The 13274-nt window shown below is 35.1% G+C and overlaps 1 protein-coding gene across 1 annotated transcript; it reads right to left on the bottom strand.

Moving 5' to 3' along the window:
• Positions 1-10576: 10576 nt before the first annotated feature.
• On the bottom strand, positions 10577-12823 carry LOC131162746 (subtilisin-like protease SBT1.7). The gene has a single exon (XM_058119351.1). It carries the CDS (start codon positions 12821-12823, stop codon positions 10577-10579), a length of 2247 nt encoding a protein of 748 aa, XP_057975334.1.
• Between the last annotated feature and the right edge of the window lie 451 nt (positions 12824-13274).

Here is a 13274-nt window from a genome sequence, read left to right as displayed (position 1 = left end):
GGGGGTGGTAATCCAGCCCATAAGGATTATAGGGCCTTCTCTGCCCCGCAAGGAGAATTTGTAAAGGTTGATGTCAGCTCTGTGCTAATTGACCTGGTTGTATTAGGTGCCGCTTCACCCGTTAAGTGAGCTTATAGTGTAATCTTTGTGTGGGTGTGCCAAAGCGGGGACATAGGTAGGATTGGCCAAACCGCGATATCATATTCGGTGTCACTTTTATATTTCCTGCATTATATTCTACCTTGTCTTTGATTTAATTTCCATACTGAATATACTGCGTATCTGATTAACACGGTATTGTATTTTGTTGTATTGAAATTGTAGTGCATGTACTGAATTTGGTTAATATATCATATATGCAATTTCATAGATACTAGATTGCCCCTAGGTTGCATAATACTGTTGCTAGCCATAGTGGATTGACCTAGGGAACAAAATTTTTAAATACCAATTCACCCCCCCTCTTGTGATTGCACAAAAGCTAACACTTTCAATGATCCTTGTGAGCACTTGACCTTGTATTCACATACTTGAGTCCTGAAATATCATCATTTAACCAAATATGTTAAGTTCCTCTAATTTGTTATCATCAAAACAAGGTTTTAAGCCTTGTAAGGCCAACAATCTCCCCCTTCTTGATAATGACAAATAAGAAGCCAAAAATTAAGTAAGCCTTAAAAAGACTCCCCCTTACAATAAGCATCAACTCAACAATATTTGCAATATCAAGATCAATTTCAATATTAATTTCAAAATCATGCTCATATTTCAAAATCGCATCATTCCAGATGAAGATCACATCATTCAAGATTAAATACTTTCACAATTGAGCTAATATACATGCTTAGGTATGCAAAATCATGCTCAATTTTTGCCCAAAACTTCTCCCCCTTTTGACATCAATCAAAAAGAGTAAGATATCAAGAAAAACGTATAAATACTAAGGCAATGAACAACCATAAGCAAAAGTATAGATCTAGTGAAGGCTCAAAATAGAAACTTTGCATTTAATATGCATGAAAAGATAGACAATAAGTTCCCAAAGTAACATGAAAGAATACAAAAGATTGTATATCATAATTTTCAATGATTTCCAGTAATAAACATAATTCATGATATCATTATTTAACAAGTCTAACTCTCCCTGAATGAAATGTATTTTATATTCAATAAATTCAGACTTTCATTCTTGAATTGTAAACTACGTATTCATGAAGATAGCAATTGTGCTTTTAAATTTATCATACCATGCTTAAATATTAATTTATTTCATGTAAGTGCTCATGGATACCAATATCAAGAATAGTACCAATATCATATCAAGATTCATGCTTCATAATCATGCTCAATAATTTCATACTCAAATTTGCAATGTATAGTGAGCCATAAAATCATCAATATAAGTCAAGTCAATATCATGTCCTTGGCAATATCAAGATATCATACATGTCAGCACTTCAGCATAGACATAACTCAGTATTTAGTTCATATTAGTATCTCACCACATATGCATATCAGCATTTAGCATATAAGTATGTAGCATATCAGCATATCATATAAGCATGGAACATATTATTATCATTTGTACATTGTGCTACAATTTTTCTCAAATTGTTCTCATGTTGCTCAAGTATCTCTTATTCTCAAATATCTTTTCTTAATCAAAATACTCATGCAATAAGCTCAATTTGCTCCAAAGTTTCTTTCTTTTGATTTCATATGAATTCCCAAAATTTATATTACTTTTCAAATCTTAATACTTTCTAAGTTAAGCCTTGTATGAATCATCCTATGATTTTGGCCAACAATATCATTTTTGTTTTTATTTGTTTCAACGTTATAGTCATCAATAAGCTCTTAAAGTATTAAAGTATTAAATATACAATTCCCGCGATCTCAGAAGACTAAAGATTTAGTTCAACCTTCTGAAGATTTTTAGAATCAGGAAACTGAACAGGCAATAGCACCTCAGTCGTCTGAGGTACAGGCTCAGTCGTCTAAGCCTTCAGTGCTACAGTGTTCAATCGTCTGAGCTTAATGGCTCAGTCGTCTGTAGTTTGTAAATTTTCAAAAATCTTTCTATTCTTATCCTGAAACCTTCCTAAATTACTTCCTTACTATGTTTTATCGAATTATTAGGCTTCAAACATGCTTTTAGTATTACCTTTTGTAACATTTAGCTTCCTTGTTCTTAGAAGATAAGCCATGTTCAATTAAGGTTCTCTTGATTTGAGGCCACCAATGACATTTTGTGATTTGTCAATTATCTCATAAGCTTTTCTTTATTTCAACTAGTTCATTATCCTTGTATTGAATTTTATTAAGTAGCTTTCTTAATTTTTAAAAGGGAATGACTAATCCAAACATCTTTGGAGTCCTTAGTTTATGAACTAGGCTTTTTATCTAGGTACCCATACTTTCTTGGGTCCAGATGGTTTGTTAGGAGTTGATTTTTCTTTTATTATCCAAATTTGTCTAATTTTCACATCTTTCCTCTTTAATGGACATTCAAACTTAATGTGTCCTTTCTTCTTACATAGAAAACATATAGTGTGAGTATAAGCATTAGAGGAGGTGCTAGCAGTCTTTGTAGGCTTAAAAAAGTACCCCATATAGAGGTTCTTTTTCCTTCTAGTTTCAACTCCATTGAACCCTATGCCTTTTTTATTCAAAGACATTCTTTGTGCACCAATCATTCTATCAAAGTTTTCTTTTCCTCTAGTGAAATTGTAAATTATTTTAGCTTGATCCTCATTTATCCTCTTAAGATCACTGATTCTTGAGTCTAGAGTATTTTTACCTTTTTCTTGCATCTTTTCTTGGTTTTGAGACATCTTGGTAATTTTATTTTCTAGTTCAGAAATATATATATTTAAGTCTTTTTCATTATCCATAGAAGTTTTGGACTTTAAATCTTCTAGTTCTTTTATCACCTTCTCATTCTTACTTTCTAGTCTATTGATTTTTTAAATTTTTTCTCTTTGAGTAAATTTTAGAGATTCCAACTCTTTCATTACACCTTCATTCTTATTTTTCAATGATGTGTATCGTTTAGTCATATTAACTAAGATCTTATGCCCCTTAAATAGTTTATTTTGAAGTTCATGAGATGGAATACTTTCATCACTGGATTCGTTAGATGAATCATTACAAAAATTATTAAAAGATTTGGATGAGGAACTTTGTTCTTCATCATCGTCCCATGCCATAAAACAATCAATCTCTTGGTCACTTGATTCATTATCTAAACTACTTGTACTTATATTATCCCAAGTAGTTGCTTTCATTGCCTTTTTCCTTTTAATTTTGGAATCTTTCTTAAGGTTTGGACAATCCGATTTTATATGTCCAACTTTCTTATAATTGTGCATGTTGGAGGTTCAGCCTTTGTTTTTTATTTTATTTTATTTTTTTTACTGATTTCCTTTTTTTCTTCTTCATTTGATTTTGACTTCCGATTTTTTTTTTTTTGTAAATTTATTCTTCCTTCTAAGGATTTTTGCAAGTTTCTTGGATATGAAGGCTATTTCATTTTCATCCATCTCTTCTTCATCATCATTAGAACTTTCGTTTGATGCTTTAAAAGCAATGGATTCCTTTACTTTAGATTTTCTACTTCTTATTCATGGTCATCTCATACGTAAGAAGGGATCCTATGAGTTCATCTAGTGAGGTGATTTTAAGATTTCTTTCTTCCGTTATAGCTGTGGCTTTTGGTTCCCAAACAGGTGGAAGACCTCTAAGGATTTTTCAAATAATTTCATAAGTGGAGTACTTTTCTAAGGCATTAATGGAGTTTAAGATATAAGTGAACCTAGTATACATACTTGTAATAGATTCATCCAGGTTCATTCTAAAAGCTTCATATTCACTAGTAAGCATATTGATTCTATTATCTCTTACATCAATGGTACCTTCATAAGTTACTTCTAGTTTGCCCCATATTAATTTTTCTGTTTTACAAGTCTTGACTCTATTGAACTCATTTATATTAAGAGCACAATATAAGACATTAATAGCACCAGAGTTTATTTGTAACATCTTATGATCAATTTTAGTGATGTCTTTTTCTTCTTAAGGAACTTCTTTTCCATCTACTAGTTTTGTAGAATTAAGTCACCATGTGTGACAACCTTCCATACTTTCCAATCCATGGTTTGAATGTAGATCTTCATTCTTTGTTTCCAAAATGTATAGTTGAGTCCACAAAAGATGGGTGGTCTAGTTGAGGATTGACCCTCTCCAAAGGGAGCTACTCCTACGTGTGTCATCTAGATCTTTATATAGCTACTGATTAAGATTTGCTATAACCCCTCTCTGATACCAATTGAAAGTTAAGGTGTAGTCCCCAAAGGGGGGGCGGGTGAATTGGGTTATTAAAATTTTCTTTTAATTCTTTTTATGAATTCTTAACCTCTTGTTAATTTAGCAATCACACAAAACTTAAACAAACCAATCACAACACAAGTAAACAAACCTTGAACAATCCAACAACCAATCAACAACTAAAGTAATCAATAACAAAATACACAACCAAGATAGCTTTTTGGCAATTCTCAACTTTTCCAAGAACTCAAGATATTTGGTTGTATGTAGCCCTGTAAATATATGTAAGCCCTGTATTGATGGATTTGATTTCTCAATATGAAGCATAATATGAAATCCAACACTCCTTCCAGGAACTTGGACTTTAAATAAACTTTTAGTTAATGAGTCTTGGGTGTTAACCAATCAATATACTCCCTTACGATTTTCGCAATTTGTATTGATCAACCAACGTACTTCCTTTCGGTTTCCGCAAATCTCAAAATCAAATTAATCTTTAGTTTATTTAATATCCAATCCACATTGTTGACTTTGGTGCAATCCCAAGGGGGGTGAATTGGAGATTAAAAAAAATTTTATCCTAGGTTCAACTTATCTAGCAATAGTATTATGCAACCTAGGGGCAATCTAAGTATGTATGAAATTGCATATATGATATATTAAACAATTTTTAGTGCATACACCACAATTCTAGTATTTCCCAATCAAATGCAATGTCGTGCCAATCAGATATGTAGTATATTCAGCAAGGAAATTAAATCAAGTACAAAGCAGAATATAATGCAGAAAATGTAAACTTGACAACGAATATGATATCGGGGTTCGGCCAATCCTGCCTACATCCCCACTTTGACTCACAAGAATAAGGATTCCACTAAGGGCTCACTTCACGGGTGGAGCGACACCGTATACAATACATTGCTAGGATGGTGCACCTAGTTTTCCTAATCGGGTCGAAACCAATACGGGACTTTTACCAAAGCTAGTCTCCCTCTTCAGGCCAACGCCTGGAATATAATAATCAATATAATTTTTGTGAACAAATGAAGTGCTTCTAATCAAGCAAATATGTACCACTATACAGTCCAGATAATATATGCATGCACAAATGATAGTAAATATGCTCAGTGCCAATAACATGTGCAAAACACTCAATCTGATGCAAATGTGCAATCAAGTCCTAGAGTGTATTTCCAAACAAACTTTGAAACAAAGTATCAATGTAAATCAATCAGAACAAGTTTCAAAGAGTTCCAACAAGAGTATTTAAAATATCTCAAAAATAATTTTCTCAAAATAAAAGCTCAAAAGATATTTGAAAAAACTAAGTAAGTTTGTGAAAAATATTTTGCAAATAAAAAACACACAAGCTTTATGAGTCTTGCAACAAAGATGCAAAGACTCACTAGCTACAAGGGTTTTCCTACACAAAGATTTATTAATCAAATTGGGAAAAAAAATCTTAGCTAAAACTCTCAAACAAAAACAATATTGCAATCAAAACAATGAGAGTTTTAGGCAAGTTGTAATCACTCAAGAACACTCTTAGGAAGATAGATTTATCAAAGGAATAGCAAAGAGTGAGTATATGAGCTTGGTATATGAAAAATATGCACTTGAAAATTCAGAGGATTTTTGGTTTAATGATATTGCTAATCCCTCTTAATATTTGCAAATGAACCTATATATATAGAGAAGGCAAAAAATATAACTGTTTGTAACATACAAGGAATTATTAAAAATATTTTAAACGTGTTTAAGAAATTAACCCTGTTTTACCCTAATTAACTATGGTAAAAATTTGGCCAACCCAAGAGTTTTGGTCGACCGAGCCATAGGTTTGGTTGCTCGAACAGACACAACACAAAAAATAAAATTTGAAGTTTGGGTGCTTGAATGGGGGTTCGGTTTGCTGACCGAGGCGATTTTCCATTCTATCTAAGGTTCGGTCATCTGGACCCAAGTTCGGTTTGCCAAACTTGAACTTTCGATTACCTAGAGATAATTTGAATATGTGGTTCGGGTGCTTGAGTAGTTGGAAAACCAAGTGTGCAAATTCGGTCACCCGTGGACGCTATGGTCATTTATGTTTTGTCGCCTGAAGTCAGGTCAACTATTTGACTAGTCCACAGTTCGGTCGACCGAGGCAATTTGACTTGCTAGGTTTGGTCACCCGAAGTCTTTATGAATTTAGTCTAAGGTCCATTTCTTGATTTTAATTTTACCTCTGATGACGTGTGAACTATAGTGGGATCTTGTGCATTAAGTGTGGGAACCTAAGGTCAATCTAAGGCAACCTGAACATACAGTCCTATTATGCGTGATGCCGTTATTACAAATCATATAGCGTTACAGTCCAATCATGAAGAATATATAAATTACAATTACAAATAAATCATAATATTCTTCAATCTTCCTTAAGGTTACCATACGCCATCATGATAGAGAAAGCTTTTCATGCTTGTCTTTCTTAAGAATTTGACATTTTAAGCACTTAAGTCTTCATGCTTGTCTTTATTTGACTCCATCTTGTCTTCAAACTTCAATATACTTTAAGCTTTTAGCAAGTTCTCTTTAATATTCATGCTTTCATGATCTTCAAGCTTTATTTGATCATCTTTGAATCCATGCCGTAATATTCTTTCAGCTTCATTTGATCATCTTTCTTTGGAGTATAAGCTTTTAATGATCCTTGTGAGCACTTGACCTTGTATTCACATATTTGAGTTCTGAAATATCATCACTTAACCAAATATGTTAAGTTCCTCTGATTTGTTATCATCAAAACAAGATTTTAAGCCTTTTAAGGCTAACATGATCTTTTCTCCTCCACAACTCTTAGACAAATTAGATATAAAAAACACGAGCTAGGATTGTTTCAAAAGGGTGGAAGATGACTAAGACAAACAGCTAAACCAGCTCCACCTCATGATCAACAACCAGCACCTTTGCTTGATACATCTTCATGGTTTATGTCTTATCATCAGCAGGTCATGGATTTTAGTATAGAAATGCGTCCTAATTGCAGCACTTTTCAAATGCACTATACTTCTCTTGACCAGAGACTTGGCCGGATTGAACAGCATATAACCAACACTTCCTCTTCACGTAGAAAGGCTCCAATGGAAGCTGAGTCTGATGGAAGTGAAGAAGGAAATGAAGAAGAAGGAGAAGATGATGAGTCTGATGATGATGCTAGAGACGCTTTGATCTATTTGTTCTTTGATTATTCTGAATTTGTATTAAAAAAACAACTTTGTGACTTTTTTTTTCGCTTATTACTCTTATTGTTTATCTCTTTGAAGCATGTTATGTTTGGACTTATTGATTATCATATGATAAATGGTATTCTCTGTTTTTATGCTTAATTCTAGTCTTTGTCTTAGTATGTAAGCACTTTTTATATTAGCTCTTTTTCATTGATGTCAAAAGGGGGAAAACTTTTTGAGCAAAACTGAGACAAACCTAAGACATATAAAAATATGAAATTGAAATTTGGCACAGCTAAGACATATATTGTTGTTTGACTATAGATCTTGACAAATGAACTTACATGGGGAATCTGAAACTGAATATGATACTCTCCGATATACTCTCATAAGAATGATTGTCTAACTTTCCAAATATTGTTAAGAGTATGCTTATTGTAAAGGGTATTCTTATTAAGGTTCACTCAATTTTTGTTCCTTATTTGTCATCATAAAAAATGGGGAGACTGTTGGCCTAACAAGGCTTACAAATTTTATTTTGATGATAACAAATCAATGGAACTTAGCATTTTTGGTTAATGGATGATGTTTCAGGAATCAAGTATCTTAGCTTAAGATCAAGTGCTTACAAGCTTTGTTGAAAGATTATACTTTAAAAACAAGTGGTCAAATGAAAGCTTAAAGTATACTTAAAGCATGGACTCAAAGATAGAAAAATCTGATGAAGCTTAAAGCATATTGAAAGCTTGAAGACAAGATGGACTCAAGAAAGACAAGCATGAAGACTTAGTGCTTAGAATGTTTAAGTTTTAAAGAGTCTTACGTAAGTACTTCATTTAATATCGATATGGATGCATTGAAGCTCTTAGGTTTCATTATTGACTAAGAGACCAAATTTTGAAAACTCCGAAAAATATTTTCAAAAGTCTCAAAACAATATGACAAGTATAAAAGTAAACAAAAGTTTTTGGAAACGAATTTGAAAAAGCATATGTTGTGGTACATACAAGCATCTGACCTAGTTTGGACATGCGACTGTATTTTTATGCTAAAATAAATTGTGCAAACAGAATAGGCATAGTTGACTAAAGCCATAAGTACAGGCGATAGACCCCATTCTGAATTTGAAATTCTGCTAGTTTTTTAAAAGCATAGGCGACTGACCCCGATAGTGCGGTCGACTGTACTTCGTAACGGTTAAATTTAAACATCGAATAAAACATTTCAAATTTAATTTCTTGCACCTCAAACTTTATGAAAACTTGGGAAATACTCAAAGCAACTTGGGGAATACAAAATAGAAGCTTTTTTCATCTATAAAGACATGGGAAACCAAAGGATTTCACACACCAATCAATTGCAAATAACATTCAAGCTATATTATTCATACTCTTCAAACTCTCACTACATACACTTTGCTAAACTTTTTTTTGTTGAAATTCTTGCTGATCAAATCACAAGGTTCTTTGCTCACTTATAGAGAAATTCAAATCTAAGAGAGAACCTGGTGATAAAATTTTGAGCTTCAATTCTTTTTATATTGGTATTTAATTGAAGTATTTTCTTTTGTGCATTAAATTGTACTAATTAGCTCTTTTGAAAGTGTTATCGTACACAAATTGTTTCTTGTTGTTTTTTATGGTTCAGGTTGTTGAATCGTTGGACTAGCAAGAGGGGATTCTTGCTAGGGATATTTGTTGACGGTTCAAGGGATTGGATCGTTGTACTAACGAGAGGGGATTCTTGTTAGAGAGGTCGTAACTTTGGGCTAATAAAAAAGTTGGAAAGGAAAATCCTCACAGCGGTTTGCTTGGGCCAAGGACGTAGGTCTTGGACCAAACCTTGTAAAAATACGGTGTCACTCTCCTTACCCTACTCTCTTTAATTTTTGCATTTATAAATTGTGTGGATGCTTAGTTAATTGCAAGAAATTAATTTGATTTTGATAATTACAAAAACCTTGATTAAAGAAAGAACATTGATTGCAGAAATCTTGATTAAAGGAAGTACGTTGATAAATATCAAAATACATTAACAGATCTAAACGCAAGTAACTTGTTTGATATAGAAATCTTAATTTTGAAGCCTTGTTGAAATTTCTATTTTATTGTGAAGTCAAGCTTATCTTAGTGATTGGATTGAGTTTTTGGTCATTACCAATAAATTATACTTGTGTAATTGAGATTGGTTAAAGTTCAAAAGATTTCTTAAATCATTGTATTTGTTGTGATAGCTGAAAAGAAAAGTTAGGATTCAAAACCAACTAAAGGAACTTATTAAAAATTTTGTAAAGAAATTTTTTTAAATCCCAATTCACCCTGCTCTTGGAGTACACCTTACTTTTCAACAAGTATTAAAAAGATTGTCACTTGAAGGGCTATCAAAAGTTTTCCCTTTAGCTTAGGAGTAGTTTAATTTGGTGCACAAAAATGGAATGTAATGAAACATAATTAGTTTTAATAATTTTTTATTACATTTCATTCTAGTCTCATTCAATTCCATTCTAGAAAACCAAATATTGGGCTAGTGTTTGGACTCCTACCATACTATTTTAATGGGCTCCAACACTTAATACAACACTTAGGGATGGGCTATAAATTATTTTTTGGGTCTGGAGGCCTACATTTTGGTTGGACTTCAAAATAAAAGGTAGTTTATGAAAAGATATTCATAGACGTCTCCCTCCAAATATTGGTATGCCTATTTCCTAAGTTATACATTTATTAAAAATACATCTCCCTTTGATATTGTTGAATATAAGACTAATAGTTCCCATCATAAACCTTTAACACGCTTTTAACTATTGGAATGTCTTGCAGGAAGTTATGAACCATAATGACTTAAGTTGGCAATCTAAAAACTCCGTTCTGAAATGAAATCAGCAAAGCCGCGATTTCAATTTTCAATTCTATATTGTAATATTTATTCTCAAAAGCTCTACGCTTTCTTTATTTTCTCTCCCAAGATTAGACAACTAGAAACATTTTGCATAAGCAGGAACAACATTCGAGGCCAGTACTCTCTCTTCCCTATTTCATTGATCATTCCCAGATGACAGCAATTGGACTACCAACTACATGTTTCCCATCTGTCCATTCTAGACGCGCAAACCCAGTGGTACCGTAAGGCTTCGCACTGCAGTTGAATGTCACTGTATAATTCTTGCTCTGATTTGGCTGGGCGAAGCTCAGCGTTCCAGGCTCAACTGAGATACTCACCGAATCCGTCAGCCCCGACGTTGAGACCTTATACGTTGATGGACAGCCAACATTCGTTAGGGTCCTGCTGTACTTAACAACGCCACTGTTATCACTGCCTTTGCCGAAACCTGGAAATAAATGAACCACGAAAGACGGGTAATTAAGATTTCCTACCTCGTACGTCTTCGTGCTCCAATCGCACCTAAAGCTTCTATTTAGCGCATTGTTAAATGGTTGAAGCTCGAACGAGTCGTATCTGGAGGCACACAGGAAGTCTAGGTAGTCGTCAACTCCTGCATCGTAGATGAGGCCAGGATCCATTGCTGACATGAAGTTCACGTGTCCTGCGCCGAAACCAAACGGAGTGGCTGACTTTCCCGTCGCAGTGTCTTTGATGGTTTCCCCATTTTTATACGTGGTGTAGGCGGTGGTCATGAGGGCAGACCTTATAGCCGCGGGGCTCCAGCGTGGGTGTGCAGCCTTCAGGAGGGCTGCTAGCCCGCTTATATGCGGGCAAGACATTGATGTACCTGAAGCGATGCTAAATTCTACCCTCCTGTCGTCATATTGTAGTTCTGAAGGTCCGATCTTACTAGTCCACCCAGCTAGTATTTCGACGCCTGGTGCTATAATGTCGGGCTTGAGTATTTTCTGCGTGAGCCAATTCGGACCTCTGGAACTGAATTCTGCTAAGATCGGTGATGGTTGAATGCCGACCTGCGTCCCTTTGCAAGCAATTGTGGCGGTTGGATTAGTGCTTGAGTTGATGTAATTCATTATCAACTCACCAGTTTCTTTATCCACCGCAGCAGCGGTCACGAAGTGTGCATCGGCCAGTACATCTTCTCCAGGTTGGTCGTTCACCAGAATCATCCCTACGCCCCCTGCATTTTTTACCGCAAAGCCTCTCTCAACTCTCGGCACTTCTCCACCTCGATCGCACACCACAATTTTTCCATTGACTTGGCTATTAATCAAGGTACCATTCGCGCATTGATTAGCAAATAATCGACTCCTACTCACTTTAACTGCGTAGACAAGAGGATAAAACTTGTTTGACAAGCCCATTCCACTGCAAATCGACGCTCCAGTTAAGTTTCTTTTGTCCCCAAGGATCACGTCCACCGGAAAGTTGCGATCCAAGGTTCCAGCACCCACTGTGGTGATCCATGGTGCTATGTTCATCACACTTCCTTCGTCGGGTCCACCGTTTCCTGCTGCGGCTGATACAAAGACACCTCGAAACATTGCTCCGAAAGCTCCTATGGCTAGATTGTCTCGAAAGTATCCCTCTGATGGTCCACCGAGGGACATGGATATGACATCAACACCGTCTTCGACAGCCTTATCCATTCCAGCGACGATATCAGAGATCATACAACCATTTATCCAACACACTTTGTATGCGGCCAATCGGGCGCATCTAGCCATCCCTTGTGCTATTCCCGGGGCGTAGCCATAGAGATTGGCATTGTGAACATATGATCCAGCTACTGTAGTCGCAGCATGGGTTCCGTGACCTTGGTCATCTGTCGGTGATTTTGATTCTTTTGTTTCATCTATTGGTCCCTGTTGTTCATACCCCTTTGAGAAGAACCTTGCACCAATCAGTTTATTGTTACAGCTTGATGAGTTGAAGTTCTTACCCGTTTCACACTGACCTTTCCACTTTTTTCCCACCTGGCCAAGACCCTCGTCTGAGAAACTTCTGCTTTCAGCCCACACACCTGTATCTAAAACTCCAATAATAATCTGACTAGTAGCGGTGCAATTTGGGAGTGAAGTTTGATCAACACCACCTTCCCTAACTCCCAGAAAGTCTGGTGTTCGAGTCGTTTGGAGCTCGTATTTCACTTCGGGTAGGACGGAGAGAACACCAGGCCGCCCTTCTAGCAACCTGGCTTCTTCGATTGTTAGTGGAGTTGAAAAACCATGAATCACATTGTTGTAGGTGTAAAGCATCTTGGCGGAGTCGGATACCAATTTTAAAGAAGTTTCATACCACTGGAGGTGGTCGTTGAAACTCGCTGGCATATGAGACTTGTCCATATGAATGATGTATGTCCTCTTTTGTTGCTGGTTCTTCATTTCTTCTGCCGTATAAACCTGGCAAAAGTTCAGAATAAGAAATATTAATGATACAATCCTGTGCCTAAGCGACTTCATCTTTCTTACCCAAAATCTCTGAATTAGTAGTTTAACGTTCAATGACTATTGAAATTAGAAGTGCCTTGGTCTTATATTTTGGATACTTGGCATTATTTCCCCCCCAAAAAAAAAAAAGTAGTGCAATTGGAGATCTTGAAATTAGTATTGGTATTCAACATTTATTTTTAATGCATTAAATAATAAATTTGATCCTTGATTTCACTTTGTGAGTGAAAAGGGCAAAAGGGACGTAAAAAAGGACAAATTCGTTGACTCCCCCAACCAAAAACTTTTTTAAAAAAAGAAAAAGAAAAAAGAGCTATATGTTTATTGAGAACAATTAATGGAAGAAAAAAAAACATTGAGAATGAAAAATCTTTGAACTAGTACC

The sequence above is a fragment of the Malania oleifera genome, chromosome 8 (assembly GCF_029873635.1).
Source record: "Malania oleifera isolate guangnan ecotype guangnan chromosome 8, ASM2987363v1, whole genome shotgun sequence".
In the NCBI taxonomy this organism is placed as follows: Eukaryota; Viridiplantae; Streptophyta; class Magnoliopsida; order Santalales; family Ximeniaceae; genus Malania; species Malania oleifera.
Note: the sequence above shows the minus strand (reverse complement) of the source record. Positions and strands in the feature narration are given on the sequence as shown.